The sequence below is a fragment of the Chiloscyllium plagiosum genome, unplaced genomic scaffold (assembly GCF_037043375.1).
Source record: "Chiloscyllium plagiosum isolate Xiang-an unplaced genomic scaffold, Cpla_swu_hap1 HiC_scaffold_17, whole genome shotgun sequence".
Taxonomy (NCBI): Eukaryota; Metazoa; Chordata; class Chondrichthyes; order Orectolobiformes; family Hemiscylliidae; genus Chiloscyllium; species Chiloscyllium plagiosum.
The window spans coordinates 28,208,847-28,228,306 of record NW_028270155.1 but is presented as its reverse complement, the minus strand read 5'-3'; the positions used below and the strand labels follow the sequence as shown (position 1 = coordinate 28,228,306).

Below are 19,460 nucleotides of genomic sequence, written 5' to 3'. Positions count from 1 at the left end.
TAAACAGACATAAGGCTCTACATTAACTTTTACGGTATTGACCAGTGGAACAAGTTGTCAGTTAACTCATTTGCCCTCAAATCCTTAAATAATTGCCAGTGGAAAGAACAAGCCTCACTTTTTGGATGCACAAAATCTAAAGCAGGACAAACTAACTCATATGAAACACTCATAACTCTTTGTTATTGTGGGAGTAATTGTAACTTTTGGACTATAGTGTTAAAAGAGCAATACAGGAGCAGAAAGCCAACATAAATCATGCATAAATTTTCTCTACTCTGACTAAGTTTTGGGACACAATCAATATTTGATTGGCTAAGAACACATTCTACACAGCAATGATCCATCTAATATCTGGACATTTTCATTTTGCAATGTTGCCCCAGAGGAATCCAAGATTAGAGCATTTGTCAGGGTACAAGTGACACAAAATAAAAGCAAGTACTATAGATGCTGGAGATCTGAAATACAAAAAAAGTGCTGCAGTAATTGAGCAGTTATGGCAGCATCTGTGGAGAAACAACTAACATTTCAAATCTGATATGACTCTTCTTTAGAGCTGGCTTCTGAAGAATAGTCAGATCAGACTCGAAACAGAACTTCGTTTCTCTCTCCCCACAAATGTTGCCAGACCTGAGTTCATCCAGCAATTTCTGTTGCTACATATCAACCTAACAGTGTCCCAAGGTGAAAGTGAAAATAAACACTGAGATTTGGTCCTGGTTTACTTGGGATTGTTCTTAGAAAGGGATCTAAACCAGGATGTTCAGAAATTAATGTGTAGACTAGTTATTAATTTTGGGTTATTTGCTTGTAATGTTGCCTAATATACAAGTGACGGACACAGCTTGGCTGATAATGAGATGATACTTACTTGCTGCAGGCAAATGAGCAATGGTTAATGTAGAGCCATTAAACATTAATAATAAACAATTAATTCAATTTACGGCATTTAATCTTTTTCTTCTGAAAATGCACAGTTGTTCCATTCTATAGCTTGATTTGTGTGAATACAATGACAATACAAGCTACAGAATGATATGTACCCGGCAGTGCAATTTGAAATGGAGCAGGTTCCCATGCAGCTGCTATCATCCAACATACCTTGTAGTTTTGTGGAGTCCTCTGCATTGGAACTTGTTGCAGTCACTGCATGGCTTTCTCTCTCTGGAACAGTTGTAGGAAGAAACATGGTGCTTGGCATCATCATCTCTGGTGTGGTTACCTATACAGAAGAACTTTAATTGTTAGGAAGAAAGATCTTATTTGTTCAATCTGGTTTCAGCAGTACGTTGTTAGCTCAGTAACATTATTTTTGAAATAATGTGCCAAGAATACAAGTTTCTATGGAGACAAAAAGATCTAAACAACACGGAAGACCTGCACTAGACTTCATTAGTTATGTTTTCCTAAAATTCATATTCTAATTACTGACAATGATTTTATCACGTATTCAAAGTCCTGTGCTATAACTAGTTATAAAAGACTAGTTGAAAGTGCTACCTGACTTCAGAAAGGTTGCTATTAAATCAATCCTTCTTAAATATAACATAAATTATTATACATAACTTATAAACAAGAGAGCTTGACTGAAAACAAATTAGACACAATTTTCCTCTAACTTGAATATTCTGTTAAGCTAAATACATTAATAGTTTTCAATTTCATCTCTTAATTACATTAAAATTTCTCACTGTTCAATTAATTCCTTTTATTTGCTTTGCAGACTGAGAATTCTCAGTAGTTTTGCCCCTCGATGATCTGGTTCTTGCCTTCTGAATATTTTTCTTTGATACTTCGAAGCTTTTAATGTGGTGTCCTATATACTCATCCTCTTTATAATACCATTCAATATTCCCACCACATTCTCTACCCAGTTCCCACCTGCCTCCTCCAGCCCCACCAACCTAGACCTTCCCTTTCTTCTTCAGATTGCAGAACATTACAATCCATGCTTGGCTTTACACAGGTTCATAGAATCATAGAGATGTACAACATGGAAACAGACTCTTCTGTCCAACCCGTCCATGCCGACCAGATACCCTAATCCAATCTAGTCCCACCTGCCAGCACCCGGCCCATATCCCTCCAAACCCTTCCTATTCATATACCCATCCAAATGCCTCTTAAATGTTGCAATTGTACCAGCCTCCACCACTTCCTCTGGCAGCTCATTCCATCCACGTACCACCCTCTGTGTGAAAAAGTTGCCCTGTAGATCCCTTTTACATCTTTTCCCCCTCACCCTAAACCTATGCACTCTAGTTGTGGACTCCCCGACCCCAGGGAAAAGACTTTGCCTATTTACCCTATCTATGCCCCTCACAATTTTGTAAACATCTACAAGGTCACCCCTCAGCCTCCAACGCTCCAGGGAAAACAGCCCCAGCCTGTTCAGCCTCTCCCTATAGCTCAAATCCTCCAACCCTGGCAACATCCTTGTAAATCTTTTCTGAATCCTTTCAAGTTTCACAACATCTTTCTGATAGATTAGATTAGATTAGGTTGCCTACAGTGTGGAAACAGGCCCTTCGGCCCAATAAGTCCACACCGACCCGCCGAAGTGCAACCCACCCAGACCCATTCCTCTACATTTACCCCTTCACCTAACACTAAGGGCAATTTAGCATGGCCTTCACATCTTTGGACTGTGGGACGAAACCCACGCAGACATGGGGAGAATGTGCAACCTCCACACATTCTAGTCTGAGGCTAGATTGAACCTGGGACCATGGTGCTGTGAGGCAGCTGTCCGAACCACTGAGCCACTGTGCCACCCCAGAATTGCACGCAATATTCCAACAGTGGCCTAACCAATGTCCTGTACAGCCGCAACATGACCTCCCAACTCCTGTACTCAATACTCTGACCAATAAAGGAAAGCATACCAAACGCCTTCTTCACTATCCTATCTAACTGCGACTCCACTTTCAAGGAGCTATGAACCTGCACTCCAAGGTCTCTTTGTTCAGCAACACTCCCAAGGACCTTACCATTGACCCGGGTTCAATTCCTGCCTCAGGCGACTGACTGTGTGGAGTTTGCACGTTCTCCCCGTGTCTGCGTGGGTTTCCTCCGGGTGCTCCGGTTTCCTCCCACAGTCCAAAGATGTGCAGGTCAGGTGAATTGGCCATGCCAAATTGCCCGTAGTGTTAGGTAAGGGGTAAATGTAGGGGTATGGGTGGGTTGCGCTTCGGTGTGGACTTTTTGGGCCGAAGGGCCTGTTTCCACACTGTAAGTAATCTAATCTAATCTAATTAAGCGCATACGTCCTGCTAAGATTTGCTTTCCCAAAATGCAGCACCTCGCATTTATCTGAATTAAACTCCATCTGCCACTTCTCAGTCTATTGGCCCATCTGGTCAAGATCCTGTTGTAATCTGAGGTAACCCTCTTCGCTATCCACTACATCTCCAATTTTGGTGTCCTCTGCAAACTTACTAACTGTACCTCTTATGCTCGCATCCAAATCATTTATGTAAATGACAAAAAGTAGAGGACCCAGCACCAATCCCAGCACTCCACTGGTCACAGGCCTCCAGTCTGAAAAACAACCTTCCACCACCACCCCCTGTCTTCTACCTTTCAGCCAGTTCTGTATCCAAATGGCTAGTTCTCCCTGTATTTCGTGAGATCTAACCTTGCTAATCAGTCTCCCATGGGGAACCTTGTTGAACGCCTTACTGAAGTCCATATAGATCAAATCTACCGCTCTGCCCTCATCAATCCTCTTTGTTACCTCCTCAAAAAGCTCAATCAAGTTTGTGAGACATGATTTCCCATGCACATGGCCATGTTGACTATGCCTAATCAGTCCTTGCCTTTCCAAATACATGTAAATCCTGTTCCTCAGGATTCCCTCAAACAACTTGCCCACCACTGACGTCAGGCTCACTGGTCTATAGTTCCCTGTCTTGTCCTTACTATAGACCAGTGAGCCAGACGTCGGTGGTGGGCAAGTTGTTGAAGGGAAGTAGTTTCTTTGCTTCCTTTGAACAGCAAAGAATACAGGCAATAATGGACATAGGGCAAGTTAGAAAGTCATATTCATCTTTGCTTGCACTATGGAAAGTCATGCTAGTCTGCAAGACTTGGCTTCACACAAATGTTGGTTTGTCATCTTTTCAACAGGAGTAATGTGCCATATTTGGTATCTGCTTAAGTTTTAAAAATAAATTTTTTATGGTTGAGGAATCACTCTTGTTTTACATAGGTGACAATAAGCAATCTGCTAAAATGTGTAAAATTGTTGTCAATTTCCCTTTGGCATCAAAAGTTTTGTGCATTCAGAGTCATTTATTATTAATTCTAATGTCGCTGTAGAGCCCACCTGCAGACTTGGATGACTTTCCATAGAGCAAGCCAAGATGAATATGGCTTTCTAACTTGCCCTATGTTCATTATTGCCCCTATTCATTGCTGTCAAAGGAAACAAAGAAACTAACTACTTGAGATAATTTCCCAGATAGTTTTGTCTATGTTTTCTCCCAGTCTCTGGAGGGCTTGCTACATTACCTGAGATTCACCTTCAAGGTATATTTGAACTCATTACCTCAGCCTATCTCACAGATGGTGTCCAAGTTGCGAATACATGACTACTTTAGTGATATTATCATTTATGATACAGACTATAGTTCCACTCCACTTGAGTTGTTCTCTTGCTGTAAGTGCATTAATTTCAGATATGTCTGCCTAACTTGGATACTTTGTCCTTCCATATAATGTTCACAATGTTGTAAATGCATCTCAGGTGCAGCCTAACCAACTGCTTGGTACGCCTGCAATACATAGTCATGTCTTACATATGGGCTTGTTGATATAATCCCAGATTTGTATACAACAAATTTTTAGTTGCACTTTGATGTTCTGTTTTCCTCCACAGTCTCTTCCATAAACAGGCAAATGCTGAGCTTGCTCTGATCATTATATTTGTCATATGTCTGTCAATGCAACCGTTTCTGGAAATTGTGCTTCCAAGTTAGGTGAAGTTAACTATGGCCTATAAATATCATTGGCATTTATAGTATTTAGGTTATAGTCAGAAATTGGTGCAGGTTGCTGTACAAAGGTTATCTTCCTTCAATTAATAATTAGCCTGTAGTCAACAGCTACTTTTGAAAAACCATATTTAGTTTATTTTATCCTACTTGAAACCATTACACTTTATAATTTTGTTACATTACAACAGTGATTTCACTTTGAAGTTAATTCTTCATTGACTATAAAACATTTTCAATTGCGCTGTGGTCATTGAAGGTACTATATAAATGTAAGTCTTTTTAATTATATTAAAAGTAAACAAATAATCTTCACATTATTAGCTTCTCCATAAGCTAATCAACAGGGATGTGTGTTATGTTCACCAATATACTGGCATTGTGCTCCACTTGTAAATAACCAATAGAAACAACACTCATTATCAACAGGTGAAATATGTGGCAAATTTAGGGGTTAGAAACCACACCACAGGGCATTTAATAACTTTTTTCAGAGTCAATACCCTTCATTCTCAAATGCACAGTGGGAGGCAAGGGGTTCTCATTATTGTGATGTGATTCACATATCTGCTTAGTAAATCTGAATTCCTCAGGTTGACTGTGTATTGATTACTTTCAGTCAGATATCACTAACAAAATTATAACAGCATATACAATGATATTGTGACAAAGAAGGATGGATCTGTTGTATCAGCAATTTTACTAGTTCTAAGGAATGTTTAATGTCAAGGAAGAAGCATTTGTGCAAAATTAAACTTCTTCAACACTTATTTACATCGTTATAAAATACAGAATTCTGAAATACAGAAGTCATTAACTGCTTAAACTAGTAAACATACAGAAGGTAGGTTTCCTAGTCTAAATTAATAAGTAAGATAACCTCTCCAGGCGCAACTACTCAAAGATTCGTTGAATAATAATAGTCTTTCAAACTGCATAACTGCAAATGAAAACAAGTTGGCCAAATAATATTTGGATATTCTACTGAAATATTGGTATTAGAATGTAAGCTTTAGCTGCCATAATGCAAAAAATGACTTTTGTACTTGAAAGGTGAAAGCCAATCATGTGTGAATGACAGCAAGAATAGACAAAAATTCATCAACTCTGTTATTACACAGAACCTATTTAATCATAATCAGTGATTAAGTTCAGAGAAAGCAGTGTGGCTGCACAGTGCTTGCCTTCACTTTCATTCAATTAACTGTTGAAAAATAATAATCAAGTTCTTTTGCTACTCTGCATTTTAATCAGAGAGGATGTTTTGCAATCATTAACCATTTTGTAAAGCAGCATCTAAAGACTGGTCAGTCATTTGTCAACTGAGACTGAAATGGAGAATTTAAATAATTTTAAAATTATGAAAACAGAAGATGATATACTAAATGTGGTTGCTGAACTAAGTTTATCACATTGCATACTACGTTAATATGTTAACAGCAATTACTTGTAGTGGGTATCTGTAAAGCAAAGATGATATTTCTATTTGGGAAGCTCTGCACTAACACATATAAGCCAGTGAGATCTGTAGGAGTGATGAGCTGCAGTCCCATAGACATAGAGTCATATGCTCTTTCAGAAAGCCAGTGTAGATTCAAGGGCTGAATGGTCTTGTGTGTTGAAACCATTCTACAAAGCACACCATCCTCTTGCAGTACTCATTAAGAATATTCAGGAAATCAAATACTGTCCTATGGGCCCTGTAGCCTGGGTAAAACTTCTAGCAGCAGCTCCTATCACCTGGTTGTTGAAGCTTTTGCTGTTCCCCTCCTTCAATATTTCATTTACTCAAAGAAATGAGTCAATAATAACAATAATAACTATGAAAAGTCATATGTGCTTAATTTATGTGAGCAAGGGAAAAAATTAGAAATAAAGTAATGACCAAACTCGGAACTGCCTTGTAAACAAATTAACTGTATTCACATAGAGATGCTTATTAAAACATGTAGGTTTCTTCAGGGACTTGACAGAGTTAATGCAGAAAGGTTGTTTTCCTTTGTGTGAAAGTCTAGGACCAGAGGATCTAATCTCCGAGCAATGGTTGCACTTTTAAGACAGGTGAGAAATTTCTTCTCTGAGCGAGCAGTGAATCTGTGGAATTTGTTACCACTGAGGGCTGTTAAGGCTCAGTTATTAAGCACATTCAAGGCCGAGATAGACAGAACTTTAACAGTAAGGAAATCGAGGGTTATGGGGAAAAGGCAGGAAAGTTGAGTTGAGGATGAACAGATCAACCAGAGCAGACTCGGTGAGCTGAAAGGCCTGCTTTTGCTTCAAAGACATGGATTTATTATCCTAATACTCAGGTGATTACCTTTTTATTTTCAGTTTCCAGTCACCTCAGCCAGAATTTGAAACCCATCCACGAAGGTTTCCACTGTGGGCTTGTCCCTATATAGGGATTTGGTCCACTCAGCTAAAATCATACTGGAGTCTTATTTACAATATATGGTCCATTTGTTTACTCCGCGTTAAGACCTTCATTTCATTTCCAATGGACACAGTTGACACAAAGGTTAACTCCTCATTTTAAAATGGGACAGTAGTCAAAATTTTGCTTTTTAGGTGCTCATGTGATCCATCTAACATGGATTAGAACATAGAACAATACAGCACAGAACAGGCCCTTCGGCCCACGATGTTGTGCCGAACATTTGTCCCAGTTTAAGCACCCATTCATGTACCTATCCAATTGCCGCTTGAAGGTCGCAAATGATTCTGACTCTGCCACTCCCACAGGCAGCGCATTTCATGCCCCCACCACTCTCTGGGTAAAGAACCTACCCCTGACATCCCCTCTCTACCTTCCACCCTTCACCTTAAATTTACGTTCACTTGTAACACTCTGTTGTACCCGTGAAAAAAAGTTTCTGACTGTCTACTCTATCTATTCCTCTGATCATCTTATAAACCTCTATCAAGTCACCCCTCATCCTTCACCGTTCCAATGAGAATAGGCCTAGCACTCTCAACCTATCCTCGTACGACCTATTCTCCATTTCAGGCAACATCCTGGTAAATCTTCTCTGCACCCTCTCCAAAGCTTCCACATCTTTCCTAAAGTGAGGCGACCAGAACTGCACACAGTACTCCAAATGTGGCCTAACCAAGGTCCTATACAGCTGCAATATCACTTCACGAATCTTGAATTCAGTCCTTCTGCTAATGAACGCTAATACACCATAGGCCTTCTTACAAGCTCTACCCACCTGAGTGGCAACTTTCAAAGATCTATGAACATAGATCCCAAGATCCCTCTACTCCTCCACCTTACTAAGAACCCTACCGTTAACTCTGTATTCCGCATTCTTATTTGTCCTTCCAAAATGGACAACCTCACACTTGACAGGGTGAAACTCCATCTGCCACTCCTCAGCCCAGCTCTGCATCATATCTAAGTCTCTTTGCAGCCTACAACAGCCCTCCTCACTATCCACAACTCCACCAATCTTGGTATCATTTGCAAATTTACTGACCCACCCTTCGACTCCCTCTTCCAAGTCATTAATAAAAATTACAAACAGCAGAGGACCCAGAACTGATCCCTGCGGAACTAAACTTGTAAATGGGCTCCAGGCTGAATATTTACTATCTACCACCACTCTCTGACTTCGACCAATTAGCCAGTTTTCTATCCAACTGGCCAAATTTCCCTCTATCCCATGCCTCCTGACTTTCCGCATAAGCCTACCATGGGGAACCTTGTCAAATGCCTTACTAAAATCCATGTACACTACATCCACTGCTCTACCCTCATCTACATGCTTGGTCACCTCCTCAAAGAATTCAATAAGACTTGTAAGGCAAGACCTACCCCTCACAAATCCGTGCTGGCTGTCCCTAATCAAGAAGTGTCTTTCCAGATACTCATAAATCCTATCCCTCAGTACCCTTTCCATTACTTTGCCTACCACCAAAGTAAGACTAACTGGCCTGTAATTCCCAGGGTTATCCCTATTCCCTTTTTTGAACAGGGCACAACATTCGCCATTCTCCAGTCCCCTGGTACCACCCCCGTTGACAGTGAAGACGAAAAGATAATTGCCAACGGCTCTGCAATTTCCTCTCCTGCTTCCGACATAATCCTAGGATATATCCCGTCAGGCCCGGGGGACTTGTCTATCCTCAAGTTGGCTTTTATCAAAGTGAACCCAGAATTTTACCCACTGATATCAATATATAAAATAATTCATATGCACATTTTTAATAATCTAATTAAATTGCTACGCTTGTATTTCTGACAGGAAATTAAGAAACTGTAAACTACCTGACACAAATGAATCTGCCAAATACCATATTAACTTATTTACTTTATCCATAGATATTGTTTAAATTAAAATCAAGAACTGAAATTGGTAACTTGAATAAGTTTATTAAGTTTGGAACAAAATCATTTTAAAGCTTTGATATATGGGATGGAAACAAAAATGTAACACCATCTGATTATTCCATGATATGCTTAAAGGGATTGTGTCTCCAGTGCAAGTATCCATTCAATACCCTTCTCTGTTTTCCTGATGAAGTGTTGTTGCAGTGTGAAACCAGGGGTATTAGTGCCTTTTTTCTACCTCACTAATATGATCCTTTCTCCTGTGTGAGCCCAGGTGATTGATTTCAGCAAGCTACTTGAGCATGCATGGGATCATAATTGACCCAATCCTCATTTAACATTCCCACCAGTACTTTTTCTCGGAGGTTTCACCAAATAGTGATCAGGAGCAGTGGTTTGGAAAATTCTTTCATCATTTGTCATAAATTGCAGACGTCCGTCTCCGGAAGTAGCCAAAGGCAATGAACATGTGAATGCCACGACTTGAAAGCTCCCCCTCCCAGTTATACTTTCACTATTTGCACTTCAGTGGTCACTGAAGAAGCCTTTACAAGCTGCAATGGTGACAGTATCATAGGCTAGGCTGCTAACAACAACCACTTCACAGAGTGGAAAGTAAGCAGAAGTCTTCTATTGAATAGAGAAAGTCAAAAGGCACTCAAGTGGAAAATGGACATTCTTCAGCGTTGGCAGCAAACCTTATACACCAGTGTCTGAATTTGACAGTTTGGACTATACGGGCTCTAGTCGTGGTCAGAAAATAGACGGATAGGAGCCTCAAATCTCCATCTGTTACTGCCTAGTGGGCAAAGTCCTCACCAGTAACTCATTGTTCTGGTATCATTGGAGATATTTATATTGTTAAATCTTTATGAACTAAATTCAGTAATGAAACCTACACATTAGGCTTGCCCCATTTGTACTATAGATTATTTTAGTTACTTATCATTGTATTTGTTGAAATAAAAGATAATGAACATACTGAAGAGACTAATAGGAGGGGTCTTGCGGTATAGCAGTAGCGTGCCTTTCTCTGGGCCAAAAGGTCTGAGTTCTTGTCCCACCAAACTTTAATGAAAGGCTGGAGTATTTATAAAGGCAATGTAATTTCTTGAATTACAATCTAGGTAGACCGACCTAACATAGGAACCTGTTCTTGTAAATCAATTCATGGCAGGTTTATGCACACTACTAAACTTAATGATCAATTAAATGATAAATAGAACAAACCCCTGCTGCAATTCCCACAATTGGCATTCAGTATACAATATCCTTATTTTAGTAAATGATTTGGACTGGAAGAGGTTAAGCATTTTTTTGAAAGTATTTGTCCCACACTCATTTACATTTAGGAATTGATTTACTTAGAATTAAAAAAAACTGATTCTTTAGTTATCAGCTGGCAACTAACAGAGAAATCCCAAGGTCACTTTTAATTTGGATGATTTAATTGGCAAACATAGTTCAAAATGGCTGTCATCTCACAGGGCTCCTGTTTAATGAAGCATGATCATCTTCATTACCTGCATTTGAGCAAGACAGACAAAAGAATACCTTTATGCATAGTACTTAAAGAAATAACATTTTTTTTCATACAGATTTCAGAAATCTAAAGTTTTTTTCAGATGAACAGCCTTGGAATTAGGGATTATTTAATCATGAATATGTGTACATACATGTATTAAGTCGATAAATATAGAGCTGGAAAAAAGACAGCAGGTCAAGCAGCATCAGAGGAGCAGGGAGCTGACATTTCAGGTTGGAACCTTTAAGCAGGACTGGGGAGGGGAGAGGGGGTTGAGAAATAAATACGGGGGGGGGGGGGCGCTGGGGGAATGGTAGTGGGATGGCAACAGATGGATGCAGGTAGGAGGTGATTGCGATCGGTCAGTGGGAATGGTGGAAGGAAGAGGGGCAGGTTAGGTCAGGTCAAGGGGGCTGGGCACGGAGGGAGGGCTGGACCTGGGATGAGGTGAGGTATGTGGAGATTTTAAAGCTGCTGAACTCTATGTTAAGGCCATATGGTTGTAAGCTCCCAAGGCGGGAGATGAGGTGTTCTTCCTTCAGTTTGTGTGTGGCCTCATTTTGTCCGTCCTGGGCGAAGGACGCCCAGGACAGACATGGCACCAAGGGAGTGGGAGAGGGAGTTGAAATGGCTGGCAACCAGAAGGTGGGGTTCATTGGAGCATATGGACCACAGATGTTCCCTGAACTGGTCCCTGCCTTTGCACTCAGTCTCTCTGGTATAGAGGAGATTACATCAGGAGCAGCAGATGTAATAAATCAGGTTAGAGTAAATGCAGGTGAATTTCTGCTGGTCATGGGGCTTTGAATGGAGGTAAGGGGGGGAGGTGTGAGGGCAGCTTTTGCACCTCATGTGGCCACAAGGAAAGATGTCAGGTATGGAGGAGAGGTTGGTGGGGAGTGTGGACCTAACAAGGGAGTCACGGAGGGAATGGCCCGTGTGAAAAGTGGATAGGGATGGGGAGAGAAATGTCATTTTAGTGGTAGGGTCAGATTGTAGGTGGTAGAAATGGCGGAGGATGATATGCTGGACTTGGCGATTGGTGGGGCGGAATGTGAGGACCGGGGGACTCTATCTTTTTTGTGGTTGGGGGGTTTGTTTGAGGGCAGGGGTGTAGGAAATGGATGAGACGCAGTTGAGGGCATCGTTGATCACGAGGGAAGGATTCTTGAAGTAGGAGGAATCTGGGATGTCCTTGAGTGAAATTGCTCATCCTGGGAGCAGATATGGCAGAGGTGGAGAAATTGGAAGTATAGGTCACATTTTTGTAGGAAGGGGGTTGGAAGGGGGTGTAACTGAGGGTTTGAAATACATGTCGGTGCTGAGTCGGTCGCTGGAGATGGAGGTGGAGAGATCTTGAAGGTGTCAAAGATGGTCCAGGTGAATTTGAAGTCAGGGTGGATGGTGTTGGTGAAGTAGATGAACTGTTCAACCTCCTCTTGGCAGCATTAGGCAGGGCTGAAACGGTCAGCAATTTAGCGGAGGAAAACGGAGTTGTTCCACATATCAGACACACCTCAGAACCAGGAGAGTACCCATAGCAATTCCTCTGGTTTGTAGGAAGTGGGAGGATTGAAAGGAAAGGTTGTTCAGGGGAGGACCAGTTCCACCAAGGTGGATGAGTGTGTTGATGGAGGGGGACTGTTTGCGTCTGTGGGAGAGGAAGAAGCAGAGGGCTTAGAGGCTCTCCTCATGAGGGATACATTGTGGAGAGTCTGGATGTCCATTGTGAAGATGAGGTGTTGGAGGACAGGGAATTGAAAGTCGTGGAGAAGATGGAGGGTGTGGGCTGTATCCCGAACATAGGTGGAGAGTTCTTGGACCAAAGGAGAGAGGATGGAGTTGAAATAAGAGATGCGTTCAGTGAGGCAGAAGCAGGCAGAGACAATCGGTCAACTGGGGCAGTCAGGTTTATGAATTTTGGGTAGGAGATAGAAACAGGTGGGGTGGGGTTGGGGAACTATCAGCTTGGAGGCTGTGGATGGGAGGTCTTCCGAGGTGATGAGGTTGGAGATGATGGTTTGGTGATGAGAGGTCAGATCACAATCAAGGGGATAGTAGAAAGGGGTGTCAACAAGTTAGTGCCTGGCCTCAGTGAGGTAGAGGCTGGTTCACATACATGCTAAAGCTATATGAAGGCTGACAATCTTAAAACAGATTGATAGTTAAACTCCTCATTCTTCCAGCACCCTACATACCCACACATCTGTTTGGTGAAACATACAGATATTAATTTAGTTTGGATTCTCAATCATAGCTGGAATGTGTGCAATTTCAAAGATTTTATCTCTTCAGTTTATCTTTCCAAACAAATTAGCATCTGCCCTATGCTCCTCAATTGGAAAAGTGGGTAGAGAGGACTCTTCAAATGCTATCTGGATAAACTCAAATGAAGCATGCTTAAATATTACAGGAAGTGATAAATGACTGGCAGGTTCTCATCTGTTCTTAACATGACTTGCTGCTAATTATAAAAGTTCCCAATGGAGGGACCTCTGTGATTTCAAGCCCAGATCTCTGAGCTAAGATTTCCATGTTGCTGAGATGGCATTTATTTAATTTACAATGTGAATAAAAGTTAATAAGTTAACAAAAATTAATCTGTTGCTCAATTGCTATTTTACTGGTCTAGTTCTGGCATCATAAGGTTAAACTGAACTTCAATGTAAGAGCTGTGGAGCATGATGCACACCACCAGTTTTTAGTCAATCTATCTATTATTCTAACATATTGCTCAATGACTGCCAACTGTAGGACTATACTGTGGCTGTAAGACAATGAATCATAAAACTATATGGCACCAAACTGCTTTGCTCTTACATTTTTTGACCAAATTAGCAATATTTACCTTTGAAATCTGATGAACTCAATTTGATATGATAAACATCACTTTCCTGTTACTAGTTTTTAGGCTACCTGTAATGTACTAAACACATCACACTGTAATGGATTTTATGTTGTTGTATTGTTGTCTTGGTACCATAGTTCCCAGCGCAGATGACAGAAACAGCAAATAAACGTGTGAGTTCACAAAGAAGATGGCTGGGATGATCCATTTTTATTTACTAGTTTGTTCTGCCCACTATCTCAATGAACTTGGCACACTCACAATGGGTTTGTGGCTAGCTACAGAAGAGTCATATGCAGGAAGCAGTGAGGCTATCACAGCTGTATAAAAAAGTGAATGTTGCAGAGATTCATTCAATATTTTATAAATAGCAAGAAAAAAATTCAGCAGTTCTCCAATTTAGCTACATATTGCATTTCGCAGCTTGGGGGGGTCGATGCATTGGTTGATCTTTCTAGATGCTAATGCAGCGGTACAAGCATCCTGCATTATGTATGCCTTCAGGCTGAAAGGTAAATGTACTTCATGAAGAAATACATTAGCTTTAAGGTGCACTGCACTTGTATTTTAGAGATAAAAACAGCAATAGTGTTTTCAAATTATTAATTATCAAAGCTAAAATGTTTTGCTGAAGAATGAAAATCCCAATGTATATCTCAGAATCACAACCATTAATCAATTAATACTCCTTCAACTAAAGAATCTTGTAAAAGTAGCGCTCTCTTCGTTTTCTTGTTGAATGATTTCTTTGTCTTTTTGTAGTGTTTATTTTTTGAATATTGATACTGAAACTGTCTGCAATGTACAATCAGAGTTACGAAGGAAGGAACAAAGCAGGGAAAAAATGAGCTCCCAGAAGGTTTGTATTATTCTTATTAAAAAAACTGGAACATTCTAAACATGTCATATATGGTTCAGGGATATCATTTGAGGCCTTGGAGAGCTCACATGCAGGCAAGTGGATTAAGTGTACTGCATACTTTCATTAAAAGGAGTTGCTGAAGACTTTTAGTAATGCCGGGAGCTCTGCAGCATAAGCAGGAAACAGTAACCATAACAACAACCATCTGAAAATCTGACTGCCAAATCATCAACTAAGCTGCTTTTTCTCTATCTGACAAATACAATGCTGTATTACGTTGAATGCCTAAATGTATTTTCTGAGTTAAGAGGTCACTTACAGTGTCTTAGAGTAGCAGGGCTTCCCCTTTACAAGCACAGAATTCTTTAATATATTTATTTCGCATTTTCCTTTCAGTTCAAAGTATATGTTACACATATGCAACACCTTTTAAATTCCCAAACTCACAAACTAACGAGTGATCTAGTTGCCTTTAGAGGTACTGACAAGATTTATCATTATTTTGTCACTTTGCACTAGTTCTTAAAACTTCACCTCACAAGTCATCTGAGAGTGTCACCATATGACTGTATACCTGAGCCTTTTGTTTACAAAACACACTCATTCTGTCTGAGACTCCTGCATTGTCATTCGCTAATTGACATTTCCATTGCTGCAAAAGCACTTCACTGATTATTCCACAGTAGCTGCACAAAGCCCAATTAGACTGTTTTAAGTAAATCACTTCACACCAGAATATGCAGGCCAAATAGCCATATTTCCATATATACAGTTTACCATTTAGCTACAGCATTATAAAAACAATTGTACTGAAGCTCTGTCTTACAGTGAGGTAACAAAATCAGTAACAATTAATAGAAGGTGATTAATATAAAATTTATACTTTCTCAATTAGACAAACAAATCTGTTAACATTTTATTACATTTTCCCTTTTATGAACAGAACCGACTCATGCAGGTATATGCAAGCCTGAAATATGGAATTTCCAACAATTCTCGCTGCACTAGAAGCTCCACTGAGTTACCCACTCTGCAGCTCTGACTTCTCTTTACAGCTAATACTCTTAAATCTCCTCATTGTTAAGATGAAATTGATAAATAGGTTTAGACAATCACTGTGATCTGAAACTGTCTCTTTTGTTGCTGTTGATGACTGACTCCTGTACTTGGCTAATCAAATTAACGTTGAGGTGGAACTTCCTGCTCCAGCCAATTAAGCACAGACATTAGATAGCACTGGTAAGGGACACCTTTCATCTGTCTTTCTACCCTGAATCTTCCTAATTCTTGAGTTGAAATACAGGTTAATGGAAAAATGCATGTCTGAAACATTAGATATTGCATAATGTGCGTGTTGCATTACTGCAGTGCTTTAGTTATTTCAGATAATGGGAACATCTCCTCACTTCTAAAGTGCAACACCAAAGACAGAAATGTATCTTATAGTTTAGATTTCTGTCTTTGCTATTAAAGCTTTATGTTTCAAAGATTTATTATTTCAACCTACTGCACTAAACAGACATATTAATATAGCCTGAGTATTGATGCATATGTATGAGCCTCTGGGGAGGGGTGAGAGAGGTCGAGACAGTTTGAAGTTACATATTAATTTCGCGTATAATGGTTTAGACACTTACTGCCACAATGAGTTTTTCAACACAGTCAGGTGCCACACTGTGCAAGTGAGTCAGGTGTAACTGTAGGTGGATCTTGTTGTTCAACATGTCCTGACAGAGAGGGCAGCGCAGCATGGGCTGCACGGAATGTTGAGATAATACATGCATCCTGATGCGGTTTACGTCAGTATTGCTGTACTTGCAGTATGGACATTGGTACATCTGTGGGAAAAATTGGGGAAAAACATAACTCTTAAACATTCTACAACACTATTACAAATAGTTGCACACAGTTTAGATGACTGGAGATGTTTAAAATCTTGTCTTTGCCTCAAAATTCTCTTTTCCAACCACCCATAGTTACCCCATTCCCTCCATATCCAAAAGATTCATCCAACACCCTAATGGGGAAAGATGCTCCTGCTCTGTTATGAATGCTGTTTGGATACAAGCTTCCAGGAAGAACATGAGAAAATTTTGGTCAAATCTTTCCAAATATCTTTTTTTTTTGCTGAGAAACATCTAGATTTGTCTGCACCTTCCTTCAGCATTATGTATCACCATTGCAATTCCGGTGTCACCCACAGTATGTTTTTAAATTGTTTCTCAATTATGTCTTACTGTGTTTTCCTTGTCTTTCATTTTCTTTCCTCCACTCCTAAAGGCACTTGCTCATGTTGGACCACAGTTTCCCAGGGAAGAATATTCTTCCTGTAAATTTCTCAACTCTAAACCTGAATATTCAAATACACTTCTAGCTGACCTTCCACATTCTATACTCCATAAACTTAAAGTCATCAAAAGATCTTAAATTGCAATAAGGTCCTTTCACTCATTGCCCATTGCTGGTGGACCCAAACAAGTTACTGCATAAGAAATACCCTGAGTTTAAGATCCTTATTCTTGTATTTAAGTCTTTCCATGGCCTCTCCCTATTTCTTTAATCTACTCTAATAATTGAACCCTCTGATATATTTGTGCTCCTCTGATTGTAGCCTTTTGAGCATCTCTTCTTCCTCATTTCTCTGCTCAGAAGCCAGCTTTTTTTTTGTCAATTATTCGTTGAACCACAGGTGAGTGCTGCTTTACTCCAAATAATATGAGGAAGCCAGAACTATAATCCTGATTCAGACAGTGATCAAAATGTATTGAACTCAAGTCTTGAATATACCAACATTGCAACACCGATACCGTCTGGTGTAAACAGTTAAAGCCAGCTCGTCAACTCATGTTATCTCAGATTCCTTCCTAGAATTTTCCATATTTTTCTTTAAATCACTTTTAATTTTTAGTAAATGAGTTACGAGCAAATCTAGTGACCTGTTAAGTAGTAAAGGTGGAAAGTATCTTGCACAGAAAATTGAATAGTGAGGTTCTGCCATTGTTGATTCAGAGAGAAATTTTGACTAGACTTTTGTGGAACTCATTGCTGTCCTTCAAATAAGAGGAACCTTGATTATCCGAATATTAGATTATCCTGCAAGATCACAAGGTCCGATGCTCGGCTAAACTATGTTATCGGGCATTCAATTATTCGGAATTTGATTAACCGAACGAAATACTGCACTCCCGTATCCACTGGGTAATCGAGGTTCCTCTGTAGTTCCCTGGGACTTCACAGATCCATCTAAAGCAAGAGGAGCAGTGATCTCATGTCCAACTACATGAATTAATTGCCCATAATGTGTTAAAAGGTATTTAAGATAATTCTAAGATGCAAATGCAGTGAATACACAGTAAAACCACAAAATATTGGCGATGTCTTTCAAGTTTATCAGCATCCAAAAGGGAAACAATAATTCAAATTTGCACACCACAAGCTACCATATATTCCCATCCCCCACCTAAATCACTATGAATATGATGAATGGTCTACATGTAAATACCAACCAATCCCCCTTCCCTCTCAGTTGCCAATGGAGTCACTTCGACATCCTTCTTCCAGTTTTCAAATTTCTCAAATGTCCTTTTCAACAGAATGTTGAACGATCGCCTAAATCATTTATGAGTACTAAAAAGATGTCATGGTCAACAGTGGATGGCATTCAGGCTCCTCAAGAAGGAGGTACTTTGCCAAGAATGTCACTGTGTGAAGAAGGAACTGAACTAAGATAATTGATGTTGGGGAATGGGGAGTTAAAATGCATCAGACAAGCACTGCATAATTGAAACTGGAAACATCAGGCACTGAAGCTCCTTCTGAATGAAAGGTGTCTGAAATGTCACATTAAACGACAACTTGTAACAATTGTATGGTAAAAATAAACTTGCACATGGATTTTTTATATAGAAATTAATGAAAATGTACTCAGGCTAGATAGTTTAATTATTTTGTGGTAACTTGAAGAATAATGATTTCAGAGTTATGAGTATCTTTGAGAAATACCTGCTCTGTGTTTGTTTCTTCCGCTGTCCGTGGTCTTTTCGAAGAAAGAGGCAACTCCATGCTTCCTGGTAGCGATGGTCGTTTTGCATTTGCTGAGTCCTGTTGTTCTTTGTCTCCTATAGGTACTGCAAACAAAGGGAATTTGAGCCATCCAATTTAATGATTACATAAGACCATATCAATCCCACCTATGTGGTGTCAGCATAGAAAAAATAATCTACCAGCTAAGAAGATACAATATAAAGTTTTGGTTTTCTCAAAACAAACCTAAACATTTCTTCATTGGATGTGCTGAGATCCTAACTAATTTTGATTGTCGGCCGATTTCTTTCAAATTGGGGCCAATTTCTAGTAGTAGATACAGTTTAACCCATGAAATAACATAATTAATAGCAAAAATGAGGTATTCTGCAGCATGCACTATGCTCAAACTTCATAAGTAAAGCATTAATCGAATTTAACACTTAATTTATTTATAGATATCGCAATATGAAATTGTCAAAAACAGTACATAAGTGCACATATACACTCACATTCATTAAACTGAATTATGAGACCTGCAATTTCACACATTCAAGTCAATTTAGTTTTTATGATAAACATGCTGCCAAAGTACTCCCCTCTCCTTCGCAGAATATTGAATTAATCAGATGTAAGAGTTCATGATAAGTTCTAAACTCAACCTGGTTGATGATAATCCAGATAGTAGTAATGCAACACATTGCAATTGGAGACTTGTAACTAGTAGGGCCTTTGCAATAAAGTTTCTGGGCAAGAAACTAGGTTTCAGTTGGATTGTGATAAATGATCACCCCCTTGGGAATACATGGCACCTAGACTTTGAGTTGCCAGCTCAGCTAAATGGCTTCAGCAGCCCTGTGTGATTCATGGTA

The 19,460-nt window shown here is 39.8% G+C and overlaps 1 protein-coding gene across 7 annotated transcripts in view; it reads right to left on the bottom strand.

The window, feature by feature from the left end:
* The window catches only part of zfhx3b (zinc finger homeobox 3b), a 566,603-nt gene that overhangs the window by 13,142 nt on the left and 534,001 nt on the right, over positions 1 to 19,460 (bottom strand). For all 7 annotated transcript variants that reach the window (XM_043706688.2, XM_087995764.1, XM_087995766.1 and 4 more), the window contains 3 exons: positions 18,568 to 18,692; positions 16,203 to 16,403; positions 1,105 to 1,225 (listed from right to left, as the gene is read on the bottom strand). In XM_043706688.2, the coding sequence (XP_043562623.2) occupies positions 1,105 to 1,225; positions 16,203 to 16,403; positions 18,568 to 18,692 (447 nt within the window). The remainder of the gene's footprint in view (positions 1 to 1,104; positions 1,226 to 16,202; positions 16,404 to 18,567; positions 18,693 to 19,460) is intronic.